We start from the raw sequence: 15,368 nt of genomic DNA, 5'->3' as shown, positions 1-15,368 counted from the left end.
ACAACATTCATAAGGTCTTTTTAACCACAAAGTGTCATTTTACAGAAGCGAAGGAGATGGAAGATGATCATAAAACTACAATGGCATCTATCTGCCAACGCCAGACCGACATATATGGAACAAAATAGAACCAACAAACCTTCCCTCCTCAAAATGGCTTCCCAAACAGTCTACAGAATAGTCGTAACAATCCTTCGTCATCGCCCACTTCTGATTACAGAAAGAGATCATTTCTTGCGACTCCTCGACTTGGGTGCCGCATTGGAAGAGACACTGGCTGCCCGCGATGTTGAGGTAGAAGTTGCCTTGCTGCCACCCTTGACGGCCTTGACTTGCTTATTCTGTGGGTAGGTTAGTCGAGCTCCTCTATTGTGATTATGGATGGTAGGAATGTCAAGGAAACTTACAACTGCACCGCCCTTCGTCTTCTTCTTGGCGGGTGGGCCCTCATCCTCCTCGGCTTCATCGTCGTCGCGGTCACGTCCCCGGCCCTTGCCGCTCTCACCGTTGGCCTTTCCGTCGGTTTCGAATTCCTTTGCCACGGTGTTCAGCAGGGTGGTGCACCGACGTCCAATTTCGACTGGGGTTCGACTAAGGAAGAACCAGTCAAACCGGAAGAGGGGAGACTCGCGGATTTCGTCACGGATCTTCTCGTAGAGACCTTCGCCATCGACTCCATATTTGTCTAACATTACCAACAAGAACCGATCCTCCTCTTCCGTATAGACCTTCTTGTTGGTGGTAGACACAGTGTAGTTGATCTTGACTTGCTGGAGTGGTACGCGGTACATTTCCATCTTCTTGCGCAACATTTTGCGTTGGTGGTTCATCTTCCGCAGTTTATCCTCGCCCTGCTCGATGACACGGAGGTACTTGGGATAATCTTGGATTTCAGTGTACCGCTCCCAGAATACTTGCGCGTACTCCTCGATTTCTTCCGGCTCTTTGCTGTCCACCTCGGTGGCGATTCCAACGTAGTCAGTACGGCCGAACTTGGCCGAACCGTTCACGAACTGTTGGAAATCCCTGCGGTTCCAGTTGGAAAAGCCTTCTTCAGACATCTTCGCCTTCTCCGCCTGCTCATCCTCCGTTAGTGGCACTGCATTGTCAATCTCCTGTTGTTCGAGATCACGTTCGGCCTCGCGCTCGCTCAGCTCTTCTTCTGGACCATCAGGCAGAGGAACCTTGTATCCGATTTCCTTGTGGAAGTAGGCGGTCTCCTTCTCCTGCAGCTCTTGAAGCCCAGGCGGGAAGAACTGCCAATCATGGACAGTGATCTGCTTTGGCGCCCGAGGAACCTTGGGCTTGGGATCAGCCGTTCTACCACCAGTTGCCAAAGCCTGGCGATAGTATTTGTCAATAGAATAAAACTGTTCCTTTCGCTCTCTCTTCGCGGGGTTGATCCAGTTGATACCAATGTCCTTCTTGCGATCAGTGAAGTCTTTGCCGTTCCATTCGTACGCACTTTCGGAGCTGAATTTCTGCAAGTCGTCGATACCAAGCTTTTCGTACTTCTTGTTCAATTGCGCAGTCCGCTCTTCGCCCTTTCGCAGAATGTTGTCAATATCATCTTCGGATATCTGGTGTTCCGCAGATATGGTGGTGTTGGCCTGAGTGTTGAAAACATTGGCAGCTCCGTGCTGGATCATACCCAGCAATTCTTCCTTGGACGCGGCATTCTTGGTCTGCTGCTGAGCGCGTCCCTGTTGAATGACAAGCTGGTCGAGCCGCAACTTCTGTGCGGCACGTTCTAAGACTTTTTCTTCGATCGCATTCTCTGTAACAAACCTGAACACCACGACCTGTTTCGTCTGTCCGATACGGTGGGCACGATCCATTGCTTGCAAATCAGCTTGAGGATTCCAGTCACTATCAAAGAGAACGACAATATCGGCCGTCGTCAGGTTGATACCAAGACCTCCGGCTCTTGTTGTGAGCAGGAAGATGAACTTCTCTGATCCCGGCTTATTGTACTCGTCAATAGCAGCAATTCGGTCCTCGTGGGCCGTTGTACCATCGATGCGGCAGTAGTTGTATTCGCGGAAAACACAGTAGTCTTCGAGAATATCAAGGACACGACTCATCTGGGAGAAGATGAGTACGCGACTTCCCTGTTTCTGCATACGCGCCAGCAATTTGTCAAGGATCGTCATCTTTCCAGCATTGTAGATGAGATGCTCATCGGTGGTGTAGGGTGGGCCAGGCTCTGCACCCTCAAAAAGGTAGGGATGGTTGCAACATTTGCGAAGTTGCATGACGATATTCAACAAACGGGTCTTTGACTCACGCTTGCCGGCGGCGCCATTGACCGCATCAATATCCTTTTCGAGGATCTTCTGATACCACTTGACCTGCATGTCCGACATGGGGACGTAAAGATTGACCTCCTTCTTTGGCAGCAAACTCTTCTCAACGTCACTCTTGACACGGCGAAGCAAGAAAGGTCGCAGAACGCGATGGAGTTGTTGCACGACTGTATCCTGATCGGAGTCTTGTCCGGAGAACCATTGGTCGAATGCCTCAGAATCACCGAAAACATCCGGCAACAGGAAGTTGAGGAGGGCCCAAAGCTCGTGGAGATTATTTTGAAGTGGGGTACCGGTAATCAGTAGTCGGTTCCTGGAATGGAAAACACGGATGATTTGCGCCAGAGAAGACTCCTCGTTCTTGATCCGATGGGCCTCGTCGATGATGATGTACTCCCAAGCGAACTTCTTAAGGTGCGCCTTTTCTCGAAGAATCATCTCGTAACTAGTGATACAAACGTCGAAGTTCTCATCGAGAAGCTCCTCATTGATCAGCTTGTGTCGCTGTTCTTTGTCACCCTGAAGGACAAGCACATTGACCTCAGGTGTCCATTTTCCAAACTCCCGCTTCCAGTTATCGAGGGTAGATTTCGGGACGGCGATGAGGTGCGGGCCGGTGATATCGCATACATGTCGGAGGTAGCCAAGGAAAGAAATGGTCTGCAAAGTCTTGCCCAAGCCCATTTCATCCGCCAAAATACCTGAAATACCGTTCTCATGCAGCGAAACTAACCAGTTCAATCCTGCAATCTGGTAATCGCGCATTTCCCCCTTGATGAACGGCGGGGAGTCCCGAAAGACCGTGTTGGTTTCGCCGCCGGATTTCTCATCCTTCAACAGCTCGGCGTCTTCTTCTTGCTCTGTTCTGCGACGCCTTTCACTACCTGCACCGCCTGAGCGCGACGAGCCCTTCTTCTTAGCCTTTGCCTCCTCCTCAGCATTTTGCCGGTCGATTTCGGCCATGATCTCCTTGATCCGCGGATTAGGGTTGGTTTCGATGAAATGACGGAATAAGTCGGTCAAGCCGAGGAGGTAGCGAAATCGTCGGATAGAATCATCTTCCTATAGTAAAACACACCGTGAGCGACAAATCATCAAAAACGACAATCGCATTGGCGTACCTTCGACTCATCCAAACGACCATGCTTCTTGCCCAAGATACTTTTTCTCATGTGGAAAGCTTCAGACCTCCGTCTCCGGCCATCCAAAGGCGCTGCGTCGCCTGCAACACTGCTCGCCGTGGTATTTGGGTTCGTATCTGAGTCCTAATTTGTGTCAGTCGGCTCATGCGTCAGGCAGATCGCTGAGTTATTGAGTTGCATTTACCGTGTAGTCTGGAGTGTCCTGGTAGCCCTGAATTAGGATTATTGTCAGCGGGAGCGCTTTGCCGTTAAACCCAGGACGCGCATGAAGATAATACATGGCGCAAAGAGGGGTTTTGCGCTAACTCACCGTCATCGGCGCGTCTGCGCTATCCACGGGTACCGACGTGACAGGCTCAGCATTCGCGTCTGTCATAGGGGTATCTGCCTGTGACGGCGAGTCGGGAGTCGGTTCAACTGAAGGAGCCATCACCATCCACAGCGCACCGAGCGCAGCTGTTCGGTACTATACGAAGCGGAACACGAGTTGATATTAAAACAACCTAGGGTAGGAAGCTATCGACAAGACCGTAGAAATATGTAAGATCCACGACCTCTTGAAAAGCTGGCTGTAGAGGATCTGGTGGGAGAAATTGAGGTTGGGGGGGGCGCACAAAGGAGGTGCGAAAGGAACAAACAGTGACGGATGATGAAAGGACGAAGAAGCACCGCCAGTCGCGCTCATGGGATGGCAAATGGAATTTCGTCGGAGAAGCGCGGCCAGGGCACGCGCTCATTGGACGGGAGACGCGAGGGCGTGACTGAGTCATTTCTGAGTCAGCAGGCGGCGGAAGACCAGTTTCCCCGCTGTGGGTCACGTTACCGGGACAGACGCAAAGAAAGATCAGCTGCGCCAGCGTCCTTTCCGAACGGTCATCGCCAGCCAACGTCCTTTGTTAGCCTGCGGAACTTGTTGTTTCTCCTCTATAACGCCCCCTCTTTGGGCCTGTCTCTTTTAGTCCAGACTATCAGTCATATCTGCCTCTTCCTGATCTTTGTTGGGGTTGCCTCGGAGTTTGCCTAACCCCCTGTTTCCCAGAAGCACGGTTCAAGTCACCCCTCCTAGTGACGCCAACGCTAGTATTTATTGTCAAAAGTCTCCCAGGCAGACTGCTTCTGCCACCACACCACACACCATGGACTCGATGAGATCCCTAAACACGTCACTGCCCAGCTCCACGCCTCGGCCACAACCTCCTGAGCAGCTCCTACAGTCGTTCAAGGCTGCTGCTCTCTCCGTCACGAATCTCTACAAGAATGCTGTCTACGAACAGTCGCAAGCCAAGCAAGCTGGATACCAAGAAGCAATTGAGGATCTACTACACTTTCTAGATCGGGAGAACCTCGGTCTTGGAGACGGGGAGGGCTGGAAAGTTCGGCAATGGGCCACGGAACGGAGTGATGGAAGTGGTGCCCCTAGCGACGATGATGAGGTTGAGAAACAAACCAGAGGCGCAACGCCGGCTGCCACCCGCAAGGCACAGCCAGAATCCGAACCGATCCGACAGCCTTCCAAGTTATCGTCGGAGGAGCAAGCTCCAGCTCCGCCGCAGCAACAGCTGCCAACACCTTCGACCCCTCATGCCTCTGAATCAAACGACTTCGATCGTCCAACTATCTTCACGTTTACTGCCGGGCCCACTTTTCCGCAATTCCCAGAACAAGACATGGACATGCAAACCACCGACAGTTCGACTCCAGCGTCTCAAGATGGTGCCCCGGTCAGCGTCTCCGTTTTGCCTCGAAACGCCCGGCAACAGAATCGTCATAATAACTTCACCCGCTCAAACACTCGGTCGTCCCCTCATGAACCGTCCGTCGGGATCGGTTCGAAACGAAAGCTGAACGTGCCCGATTTCTTCGACTTGTCTGGTCTAGGCAATCGAGACATATTTGGGGGCGGCAAACGTGGCCGCTTCACCTAGAAAATATGGTATCGACGAATAGACGAGCATATATTCTCACGGTCACGCAGCGGTCAATTGCATTCTTTGTGGTTTCTTCTTTGTTTCTCTTTCGGTGCATTAGTAGGAGTATTGCATGTGGCCCTTTGGTGGGCCACGGGTCATCTTTCCGCAGTCATCTTCATTCTATCCTTGTGCTCATATTCTCTTTGCTTACACCTTTTCCTTGTCATATCCCATTTCCTTCGGTCATCATTACTATTTAAATATAGAGGTTATCAGACATGGCGATACCCGGTGAGGCGGCTAGTGTTATATTAATCGTACGATCCTTTCTATATACTGCTTTGTACATGTTTATTAGTGGTGAAGCGCTTGACTTGATGTGCATTCCCGTTACCAGAAGAACCAACGCCAGAGTAGAATATATGGTATAGAGTACATGATATACAAATCGTCGTGGCTTCATCAGTTGAAGGCTCTATAAATTCCCATCCCAACTAGTGTCGCAGAGATGGTGAAGAGCCCGAGATGTCGAGATCCCATCTTATACTTGGTTGTTCCTTGCATGATTGCCTTTTCATTCATCTTGAGGTTCTTCAATCCCGAGTAGTAACTGTACACACCGAGGCCGATGAATGCGGCGGATCCTGTAAGCCATCAGATTAGCTATAGTACCATGATTATCGCCCAGAAACAAAGATTAGAATACCAGTGACTCTGCACGATAGGCAGTCATCATATGCGTCCTCCGCAAGTGCACGCTTCGCGTCCTTGGGCTGGACATCCAAGGCGCTGTTATTCTGGGTAGACGAAGACATTGTTCTAGAGAATCAACGAGAGACAAAAAAGGTCTTTTAGAGAGCAGTCCAGACGAGTCTCGATCAAGGAGACTAGCTCGTTGCGGCGAGCTGCAGCCATTCAGAGGAAATGCATGAAAAGGCGGGGATCGGCGGCAGAACGAGGGGCTTTTGGACTCCGCTAAATGGGGGCCGCTGGATCACCGACCATCATTGCTACACCATGACCACCTCTGCCTACTACATTACACTCCCACCGGTCGGGATAGGTCGCCTTCGCCATCATGAGCGGCCAGGTCGATGCGCTCTATATCTATGATGAGCAGAGGCACGCCGTTCCTTCCAATGTTCTGACTTCCAGCAGTCACTGACCTGTCCTCTTCCAGCAATCCGATCGTCGAGCAGGTCTATCGCTCCCGTCCGCCCTCCGCATCGGCCATTCTCCCCCTCTATAACGCCTATGCAGCTCCGCGCCCGTCACTCATCTACTTTCCAAACACAACTCCGCCGGTGACAGTGTTTTCGGTAGTGCAGTCCAACCTGCTGTTCTTGGCGCTGTCCGAGGTCGATACGGAACCGCTACTTGCCTTGGAATTCATTCATCGGGTTGTTGATGTTCTCGAGGACTTCGTTGGAGCACCATTGCTTTCCACCAAGATCCAAGCGAACTATGATGTGGTCGCACAGCTTCTGCACGAAATGTGCGATGCGGGGGTTGTTTGCAATACAGAGCCCAATGCGCTACAGGAGGTAGTGGAAATGCCAGGATGGATGGGGAAGCTGTTAGGCGGCGTTGGATTGCCTGGGTAAGTGCCCACTATTACCGGATGAAGGTCACCATGCTATATTCAGTGAACTGACGGCCTTTGTTATGCGCAGATCATCGACACCGATTCTGGGACAACCCAGTGCCATGAAGCAATCAGCCGCCGCCGCGGCCCAAGGACCTGCGATCCCCTGGAGAAAGTCCGGGGTGAGACACACTTCCAACGAGCTCTATGTTGATATTATCGAGTCACTTTCCGTGACGATGGCGCCATCAGGGCGAATACTCTCTGCGATGTCTTCCGGTACTATCGCCTTCACCGCCAAAATATCCGGTGTCCCTGATCTGCTTCTTTCGTTAACAGCACCCGGTGGTCAAAAAGCTTTGGGACGTAAGTTGGAGTTGCCGGTATTTCACCCATGCGTGCGCCTGGCGCGCTGGCGGGAGAACCCTGGCGAGCTCAGCTTTGTACCACCAGACGGTCGGTTCATTCTTGCCGGGTACGAGGTGGACCTCATGCCAACAGACCCTACACTTGATCAACCCCCGAGTCATATGGAGAAGCTTTTCTTGCCGGCTATTGTGGACATCCGTAAATCGCTTGGGCCGACTGGCTCAGATTTTGAGGTCCGTCTTATTCTCAACACAAATTTCCCGGGATACTCATCCTCCAGCCGACCTGGTGTCGGGCGTAGCGGATCAGGCACGTCCACACCCTCTTTTCTCGGGGGTGGAGGCGGCAACTCCTCAGCGCCAGCGCTAGAAGAGGTTGTGGTGACCGTCCCGATTCCGAAATCGGTCCGGAACATCACAGACATGCAAGCCAGCCGTGGAGAGGCTTTATTCTCACCGGGCAACGGCGTACTAGAATGGCGCGTGCCGACCAAAGATGCCGGCACTATTTCCGGGACGGCGACGCTCCGGTGCACCGTCGTAGGACACTATGCGGATGACGAGCTGGACGACGATGTCGAAGAAATCGACGCAGACACCAATCTCCTTCAGGGCTACTACGACGCCAACGCGTCTTACCAGAATCCTGAAGCAGACACGACGAAACGCAAGACCAAGAAAAAGAAGAAGAAGAAGGTTGTCAAGAAATCATCTTCCCGCGCAGCAGCAGCGGCAGCGGCAGCAGAAGCCTCAGCTTCCTCGCCCGCTGAACCCCTCTCCTTGAACTTGGAGGATCCCGAACAACTCACACATACTCCTACTCCTGAACCCGAACAATCGCAGACGCTTACACCGCCCGTTCAATCATCCTCGCCGCAACCCCCACCGTCACTTCCCCGGTCACAGTCACAATCACAGAAACAATCACCCAGCCGAGCCTACTCCGATTCCTCCCTCTTCCTTTCGGCGCCCCGGAAAACCAAGACCCAACTAAACGCGACACTTATGCCTAACTCGGCGGCGGTGTCGTTCTCTGTTCGTGGCTGGCTTCCCTCGGGGCTCAAGGTAGAGAGCCTGAACATCGATCCGCGGCGGAGTCGCGGACTAGGCGAGGGAGTGAAACCATATAAGGGAGTGAAATATATCTGTATGAGTCGGAAGGGAGTGGAACGGAGATGCTAGATACTACATTGCTATACATCTAACAATTGATCTATTGGATATGACAAGTACTCTAGGATTACTGCCAACTCCAACAACCATGTAAAACGGAAGAAAATACTATGAATTGTTGTATGAGTCCGGTTCTGACATTCTCTCGTACCAACAAGATCATGCCATTTACTTTTGCATCACACATACTATATACATTCTCACTAGAACTATACAACCCATCACTCCCAACAGTATCATGATATCCACCCACACCTCCCCAATCTAAACATAAGCATAACAGAACGGCCCCTTCGTCGTACTCATCAAATCCTTCATCCTCCTCGGCACTCCCTTGGCATACCCCAAATCCACAACCGTTTGCAAGGTAGTATTCTTACTAGCCGGCTCATTCAAGAACGTTCCCGTTCCCGAGATCGCATACTCCCTACTCTTCAAATCCAAGTTCTGCCAAATCCACCAAACCCGATCAATCATACCATGATGATGCCAGAACGCCGGATCTCCAGGACTAACATAGACATCTCGTCCCGGATCCCCACCCATACTATAGTGTCCGGATCCATGAACACCAATCGACCCACTGCCTGGCACACCTTGCATGATCATCTCGAAGTCCCAGACATCGTCATTGTCCAGGATAAGCGAGGTGATCTTGGGGTAGGTGTTGTAATCTTGCAGAAGGGCGGTGGTGAGACTGCGCTTCAGGCAGCGGGGGTTGTAGTTGAGGGGGTTGGAGACGGCGGCGGTGCCGCCTCCAGGGAGGGAGAGCGCAGCGGGGCCCATGTTCACAGTGTAGTTCTTGAAGGGCCCGCTGGTTACGCAGCCACCGCCGGTGCCAGGGGGCAGGATTATAGGGGCGTAATCGCCGAGGTAGAGGGAGATGTTGCCTTGGTTGGGGATGTAGTAGCCGTTGCCGGACATGGAGGTCTCGGAGCCGTCGAATACTTCGGACGCTTCCATTGTGTGGATGGCGTCGTAGCCCCAGTCCCAGTATCTGTGAGTTGAGGTTAGTTGGGGAGTGAGGGGGTGAGGGAGAAAGAGGGGCGTACGGGAAGTCGCCTGCGTAGTGGCATTCATCACGGAGGGCTTGCTCGAATTCAAAGGTGAAGTAGCGGTGCCATGCGAGGAAGGTTCCCTAAGACTCTTGTTAGTGTTGGGGTTAGACTTCTGGGCAAGTAACGTGTACCGTATAGTGAATCTCCAGAGTCTGGTTGATATGCGTGGCTAGGAAATCATCATAGCGAGTCTTAGCACCTGGGGCTAGATGCGATGGGGTGCGCGAGGGAAGCTTCTGCAGACAGAGCACCGAGTTGATGTAGTCTTTCTTCTCGGGCCTTGAGAAGGTCCGCCAGTCACGGCGGATGCGCAGGGTCTCTCGCGTGCAGGCCTGCTTGTCCTCGGAGCTGCTGGGAAGGTTTGCCAGAGTCTGGTCAAGGGCATAGCTTGACAATTGCTCGAGCTTGGCAGCTGCGGCAGCCACGGCAACGTCGGATGCAGCTGGGCTGGTGAGAGCCGTATGGGAGGCTGTGGGCACGGCCCAGGCCTGCGAAGCAAGCAGGCCCAGACTGAGGGCCTTGAGAGCAACCATTGGGTTGGCTTCAGGGCAGTGAGAGGCAGAGGCAAGACAGAACGGGAACGCAGCCTGAGCAGAGAAAGAGGGGTCCCCAAAAGGGGAATGCCAACCCTTTAAGTGTTCATCCCTTGTTTAGATCGCCTAGATGTTCGTATCTCGCTATGGGCACGAGCCTATGCTATTGATGGAGATTCGGATGGCCGGCGAGAAATAGAACGGAGCCCTAATAGACTAGGATGCTGACCGAGCAAACATGGAGTTCGAAACAGCTCCAATAACAATGGCAGTCTAAGCAGTTAGGGCGATGCGCTGTCTGCTCTAGACTTTCTGACAGCTCCACTATCGGTCCCAGACTCCGCCAGAGTTGACCGAAGGTGATGAATACACATGAATGGTGAGAATCATGTTTGCTGAGGTGGGATCGGGAGGCTCAGAGCCACTGGAAGAAGAACGTGGATGGTGGATGTTTATAGTGAGGTCGTCGTATATGCAGGGCTATGACAGTGTTGTACTTCCAAGAAGATGTCTGGAGAAGAATAAGTTTCGAAAGTATCATACGGTATGGGACGGAACCCGCTAAGCGATGACGGCTCGCGGGTCGGACGGTTCCACCCTCTTTCTCTTTCCTCCGACAAACCAAGGATCCCTCCACCGGCTGGATCGGATCCTTCGATTCCTCCAATATCTTATAATGCCCTGAAAGTGGAATCGCTGCTCTCAGTGGCTTGACCCGCTCATCGATCGATCCCTGAACGATCCCGCCTGTGGCCCAAGTGTGATCCTCCATCCAAGACCAAACACAGACGATCAGTAAACATTGCGAGCCAGATCTACCCAATTGAGCATTGCATATGCTAATTTTTTCTGCTATCTTTGGCTTGCTCTAAGCCATTATTGCTAGTAAGTTATCTTATTACGGTCCATTGTGCGAAACGTCCAGTCCAACTGGCTTGGTGCTTGACTAGGCGAGAGAAATTAATTTATATCTAGATGAACCCTAACTCTAGCTCTTACGCTAAGTAAACAACTGTGCTGTGCCGCCGGAGATATCCGCACGCAATGACAGGAATAAACAGATTCGAGGACGTACACGTACTCTTACAGGGGAATCGCCAGGGGTTTCGCGTTCGGCCTGTGTTTGGTGTGTGGGACTCCAAGCTGATGCGCGGATGGCACGATGTCAGCTCCACTCACAAACGTCGTTGAGCCGTTCCGAGGTTCTACCTGAGCGTTCAAGGTTCAACACATGGACATGAACTATCCCATTGGTCATGTTCCTGTTCAGCCGTCCTTAATGCCTCGGACATACTGTAGAGACCGTGACCTATTGGAGGCCTTGCCAGGGGGCCAACCGGGTCCTCTCGCCGAGATTAAGCGAAATTGATTAGATTGTACCTGACAGATGAAGGTGGCAGAGCTGAAATGGACGGGTCGATTGCGGCATGGACAACGAAGCAGATGGTTACCAGTTCTAGCATCGGAGATCCTGGTAGTGGGATCCTTTACCACCGGAATCCAGAGCAGCAAGAAATCCTAACTTCCTAGTCATTCCTCTAGTTCCCTAGCGTTATCTTTCATTGCGACGCTCCTGGAGAAGGATTACAAGCATACGACCGGCAGAATAGGCCGCTAGCGCGTGTGGAAGGCTTTCGCAAGCTCTGATCCTGCGATCTGGGTGACCCGATGCTATATCGCCCATTTGCCCCCTCTGTTTTCTAAGGATACTCATGATCGTACCATGACAAGCATACCCCAGTTTGAGTGCGACTATGGCGGCTAATTCTCATCTGGGGGGCGCGGGCTTGCCTGATGTGAGCCAGGGACCCCAAATCTTGGCAGCTACATCGATCACCACGGCTTTTGCATTACTCACGGTCCTAGCCCGGATGTATGTCCGTGTGTTTTTCATCCGAAATGTTGGGCCCGATGTGAGTATAGGACAAAAAGCAGCCGGAGAATGGACACTGACCTGCAGCTAGGATTATGTCATGGTGTTGACAATGGCACTTGTAACCTCCCCTCCCGACGCTCTAGCAGCCTGGAATCTGACATTGACGCCCATAGTCACTCGGTGGATTTGCTGTGATAATCCCAGAGGTCATATATGGTGCAGGAAGACATACGGTCTATGTGGAAAATACGGCCTCGATAGCGACACACCTAAATTTCGCCACTCAGGGAATTTATATGTGGGCAATCGGGCTCGTCAAGATCTCCATTGGGCTGTTTCTCCTCCGGTTTGCCCCGCGACGGGGCTATAAGATATTCATCTGGGTAGTAATGGGTATGTCATGAACCTAGCTGTATGCTGGACAATTGCAGGGAGATGGGAACTGCTTTGATCAGCTAGTCCTGCTCTGTCTATTCCATCAATGGCTAATGACTGTGGCAGTGGTCATGCTACTCTATACCATAATATGCTTTCTTGTTTGTCACTCCCGTCCTGTATAATGAATCACTACTAATGATGGCAGACACTCATGTTTGAGTGTAAAGATATCCGATCCATCTGGGATGAGAATGTGAAATCACAGTGTTTCACATCCCCACAGCTCCTAAAATTGAGCTACACAAATACCGGTAGGGAACTTGCTCATGTTCTTAGGACATTGCTGACGATCCCAGGTCTGAATGTTTTGACAGATATCATATTTGCCATTTTACCGGCGATAATGCTACGGTTTGTCCTCGTCTCAAAACTGCACGATTTTCTCAACTAACAGCCACAGACACCTGCAGGTTAACCGACGTGTGAAAGCCTCGTTGGTCTGCATATTGGGACTGGGGATATTGTAAGCAACCAATATATCCCCCTCCTTCCCTCATAATTACATCCCCTAACCAAACTTCAGTGCCTGCGCCGCAGCAATCGTTAAGCTCTCTGTCCTGCCCAACTATGGTCGCACCGGCGACCTCCTATGGGACTACTCTACCCTCACAATCTGGGTCGTGTACGCAAACCTCCCCACCGTTTATCACCCATACTAACAAACCCACCACAGCGTCGAGTCCAACATGGGCATTATAGCAGGCAGCCTGCCCACACTGAAGCCCCTCTTCAAACAATTCCTGGGCACATATGGATCCCAAACTAAAACACGGCGCTACACATACGGTAGCAAGAAGTACCGACTACAATCGTTATCCCCATCCTACCCACAGCCATCCGTGCGCAGCAGACCCCTCAGCGTTCTGGACCCGGAGGATTTGGAAGAAGGCGATCCCCGTGCTGCCCAGAGAAACTCCAAGTACGGAACAACAACGACCAAATACCACTACCGCGATGGCAGCCACACCAGCGAGGAATACATCCTGACCCGTCAAGAATCAGCGGGAATCGTGCTCACCACAGAGGTGGTAGTCACACATACTACAGCGGAACAGGTAATACGAAACAACCGAGGGAAAAGAACACAGTTACCCAACGAGGAGGTATAATATTACAGTCACTTCCACTACCTACTTAAATACCATATCATCAATACTTCCCTACTATCAAACCATATACATAGACCTGCCAACAACACTTCAATCCCACATCTACCTCCAACCCACCCCAGTACAATAGAACATCGAAACTAAACCCCTACCCCCACATTCTTCGGCACCTCCACAACCACAGGCCCCAGCCTCCCCCTCAACGCCACCCCAAACGCCTCATCAATCCGTCGCGGCAACTCCTCACAGTTCACACTCCTCACCCGCACATCCCCAACACATGCGAATGGACTAGTGAATTTACTCCGCAAGTGTGTCAGCTTGCCAGATTTGTCTGAACTGTTTCACGTATTACGGATAAATTGATATTCGTACCAAACCAACAATAATACAAGCCCCGTCCTCGTTGAACAAATTTACCACCTCCATCTCTCAACTCCGTATCGGTCCCCCCAAAATCTGCTGGCATCGAAGTAGTACCTTCGAGTGGTATAACAGGTGTGATCGAAATGACAGCAGCAAATCAATACTGCAACCAAGATGGCAAGGAAGACTTCGGCGACTTCGTGCGTAATGAAGACGAGGAAATGGACCTAGAAGAGGTTGCCGAGCCCTGGGACAGATATGATAAAAAGATAACCTCAGATGTCTTCTATCCCATCCGCCTTGGAGACCTGATCAATGAGAGGTACCTGGTAGAGCATAAGCTTGGATCCGGCGGCTTCTCGACTGTCTGGATGGCCAATGACCAGCAAAATAGCAGGGACGTTGCCCTCAAGATTATGTTTGCAGGAGAATCGGGTGAAAGTGAGATCCGCCTGCAGGACGAAATCGTTCGGAATGTGCGTGATGCCTCCTCTCATTTTGTGACGTATCTGGAAACCTTTCTACTTCCAGGAGATGGATGTCACCATACGGTTCAAGTATTTCCTTTAATGGGCCCATGTCTTTACTGTCCGAACGTGATTTAAATGTCCATGACTACTCGCATGTCCGCTGCTCTGCAATTGCTAGAGGCGTCGGAGAGTTTACACGAGGCCGGAATAGTCCACCGTGGTGAGTGACACCGAAAAATCCTGCTCTTTTCTCTATTCGCCCGCATGCTGATGTTTTTATTTCAAACAGATTTGAATGAGAGAAATTGTATGTCGGGAATGCAACCCCTCCACCTTCTACCCAGGAGTGCTAAATACAAGGCATTGGGCCGGCCATTGAAGCAAATGAACCGGTGGACGATCTCTGGAAGGAAGGGGAGCTCGTTGGACCTGCTAATATCTCCCAAAGCCTACAAACCCAAAAATTCTATCTCAGCGACTTTGGTCTGGCAAAGAAACTGAGCGATCCCGTGACTCCACGTGGCTATCCACCATTACAATATTGCTCCCCGGACCGCCTGCATAGACAAGATCCCAGTCCTGCCTGCGACATGTGGAATTATATGATCCTCTTCTCGGAACTTTACCTTGGCAACGTGCCTTTTTCTACGTTTTTCAATGGTGGAATTATTGGTGTTTTCGTGTTGTCTTTAGGTCCTCTGCCCGAGGAGTGGAAGGGACTCTATACTCATCCCGAGAGCCGTGATTCCTGGTATGACCATAATCAAACTCCCGATCCCAAATGGACTCTTGAGTCTAGAATTGCAAGCTTTTGTCCCGACGCCGACCCAGTGGAGCGGAGCCATGTGCTTTCTATTATGTCTCGTGTGTTTACTTACGACCCGGCGAAGCGTCTGACCGCAACCCAGCTTCTGCGTGACCCTTCGTTCAGAGCTATCATGGAGAATCATGGCTGTTGATACCAAGTTTTTGTATGCTTTTTCTCTTTGTGCTTTTTTGGGATTGACGGGTTTCGCGGCGTGGTCTCTCGCTTC

At 51.5% G+C, this 15,368-nt stretch overlaps 7 protein-coding genes across 7 annotated transcripts; 4 read left to right on the top strand and 3 right to left on the bottom strand.

The window, feature by feature from the left end:
- Positions 1 to 33: 33 nt before the first annotated feature.
- Positions 34 to 4,086, bottom strand: BO83DRAFT_335054 (putative SNF2 family helicase/ATPase). The gene is made up of 5 exons (XM_025528393.1): positions 3,759 to 4,086; positions 3,633 to 3,659; positions 3,428 to 3,571; positions 408 to 3,368; positions 34 to 341 (listed from the first exon to the last, which is right to left on the bottom strand). The coding sequence occupies exons 1-5, from the start codon at positions 3,882 to 3,884 to the stop codon at positions 228 to 230; spliced, it is 3,372 nt and encodes a 1,123-aa protein (XP_025389718.1). The 5' UTR covers positions 3,885 to 4,086; the 3' UTR covers positions 34 to 227.
- A 247-nt stretch (positions 4,087 to 4,333) lies between these two features.
- On the top strand, positions 4,334 to 5,755 carry BO83DRAFT_377204 (uncharacterized protein). The gene has a single exon (XM_025530922.1). It carries the CDS (start codon positions 4,585 to 4,587, stop codon positions 5,371 to 5,373), a length of 789 nt encoding a protein of 262 aa, XP_025389717.1. The 5' UTR covers positions 4,334 to 4,584; the 3' UTR covers positions 5,374 to 5,755.
- BO83DRAFT_377203 (uncharacterized protein) lies at positions 5,656 to 6,237 on the bottom strand. Its single transcript, XM_025530921.1, has 2 exons — positions 6,065 to 6,237; positions 5,656 to 6,002 (listed from the first exon to the last, which is right to left on the bottom strand). Exons 1-2 carry the CDS (start codon positions 6,171 to 6,173, stop codon positions 5,821 to 5,823), a joined length of 291 nt encoding a protein of 96 aa, XP_025389716.1. The 5' UTR covers positions 6,174 to 6,237; the 3' UTR covers positions 5,656 to 5,820.
- Positions 6,238 to 6,395: 158 nt separating this feature from the next.
- BO83DRAFT_407163 (putative AP-3 adaptor complex subunit mu) lies at positions 6,396 to 8,493 on the top strand (the record flags this gene model as incomplete). The annotated part of the gene is made up of 3 exons (XM_025533933.1): positions 6,396 to 6,480; positions 6,539 to 6,958; positions 7,032 to 8,493. Exons 1-3 carry the CDS (start codon positions 6,437 to 6,439, stop codon positions 8,491 to 8,493), a joined length of 1,926 nt encoding a protein of 641 aa, XP_025389715.1. The 5' UTR covers positions 6,396 to 6,436.
- A 255-nt stretch (positions 8,494 to 8,748) lies between these two features.
- On the bottom strand, positions 8,749 to 10,075 carry BO83DRAFT_397572 (tyrosinase family protein; the record flags this gene model as incomplete). The annotated part of the gene is made up of 3 exons (XM_025533196.1): positions 8,749 to 9,481; positions 9,537 to 9,622; positions 9,674 to 10,075. 3 exons carry the CDS (start codon positions 10,073 to 10,075, stop codon positions 8,749 to 8,751), a joined length of 1,221 nt encoding a protein of 406 aa, XP_025389714.1.
- A 1,263-nt stretch (positions 10,076 to 11,338) lies between these two features.
- BO83DRAFT_238150 (integral membrane family protein) lies at positions 11,339 to 13,548 on the top strand. The gene is made up of 9 exons (XM_025526944.1): positions 11,339 to 11,988; positions 12,040 to 12,069; positions 12,125 to 12,344; positions 12,453 to 12,487; positions 12,535 to 12,640; positions 12,686 to 12,740; positions 12,790 to 12,852; positions 12,913 to 13,011; positions 13,063 to 13,548. Exons 1-9 carry the CDS (start codon positions 11,830 to 11,832, stop codon positions 13,496 to 13,498), a joined length of 1,203 nt encoding a protein of 400 aa, XP_025389713.1. The 5' UTR covers positions 11,339 to 11,829; the 3' UTR covers positions 13,499 to 13,548.
- Positions 13,549 to 14,007: 459 nt separating this feature from the next.
- Positions 14,008 to 15,297, top strand: BO83DRAFT_407160 (kinase domain-containing protein; the record flags this gene model as incomplete). Its single annotated transcript, XM_025533932.1, has 4 exons — positions 14,008 to 14,460; positions 14,515 to 14,554; positions 14,624 to 14,680; positions 14,716 to 15,297. 4 exons carry the CDS (start codon positions 14,008 to 14,010, stop codon positions 15,291 to 15,293), a joined length of 1,128 nt encoding a protein of 375 aa, XP_025389712.1. The 3' UTR covers positions 15,294 to 15,297.
- Between the last annotated feature and the right edge of the window lie 71 nt (positions 15,298 to 15,368).

This window comes from Aspergillus eucalypticola (assembly GCF_003184535.1).
Source record: "Aspergillus eucalypticola CBS 122712 chromosome Unknown BO83scaffold_8, whole genome shotgun sequence".
In the NCBI taxonomy this organism is placed as follows: domain Eukaryota; kingdom Fungi; phylum Ascomycota; class Eurotiomycetes; order Eurotiales; family Aspergillaceae; genus Aspergillus; species Aspergillus eucalypticola.
The sequence above is the reverse complement of the archived record's forward strand: the minus strand, read 5'-3'. Positions and strand labels throughout refer to the sequence as shown.

What these genes read in the sequence shown, in the direction of transcription:
- BO83DRAFT_335054 (XM_025528393.1), bottom strand. Translation starts at nt 3,884, where the DNA reads ATGGTGATGGCTCCTTCAGTTGAACCGACTCCCGACTCGCCGTCACAG. An exon ending in GCGCAGACGCGCCGATGACG is followed by an intron (nt 3,660 to 3,758) that starts GTGAGTTAGCGC and finishes ATCCTAATTCAG; the next exon opens with GGCTACCAGGACACTCCAGA. An exon ending in AGACGAAGGGCGGTGCAGTT is followed by an intron (nt 342 to 407) that starts GTAAGTTTCCTT and finishes ACCTACCCACAG; the next exon opens with AATAAGCAAGTCAAGGCCGT.
- BO83DRAFT_377204 (XM_025530922.1), top strand. Translation starts at nt 4,585, where the DNA reads ATGGACTCGATGAGATCCCTAAACACGTCACTGCCCAGCTCCACGCCT.
- BO83DRAFT_377203 (XM_025530921.1), bottom strand. Translation starts at nt 6,173, where the DNA reads ATGTCTTCGTCTACCCAGAATAACAGCGCCTTGGATGTCCAGCCCAAG. An exon ending in CCTATCGTGCAGAGTCACTG is followed by an intron (nt 6,003 to 6,064) that starts GTATTCTAATCT and finishes GATGGCTTACAG; the next exon opens with GATCCGCCGCATTCATCGGC.
- BO83DRAFT_238150 (XM_025526944.1), top strand. Translation starts at nt 11,830, where the DNA reads ATGGCGGCTAATTCTCATCTGGGGGGCGCGGGCTTGCCTGATGTGAGC. An exon ending in TGGTGTTGACAATGGCACTT is followed by an intron (nt 12,070 to 12,124) that starts GTAACCTCCCCT and finishes TGACGCCCATAG; the next exon opens with TCACTCGGTGGATTTGCTGT. An exon ending in ACCCTCACAATCTGGGTCGT is followed by an intron (nt 13,012 to 13,062) that starts GTACGCAAACCT and finishes AACCCACCACAG; the next exon opens with CGTCGAGTCCAACATGGGCA.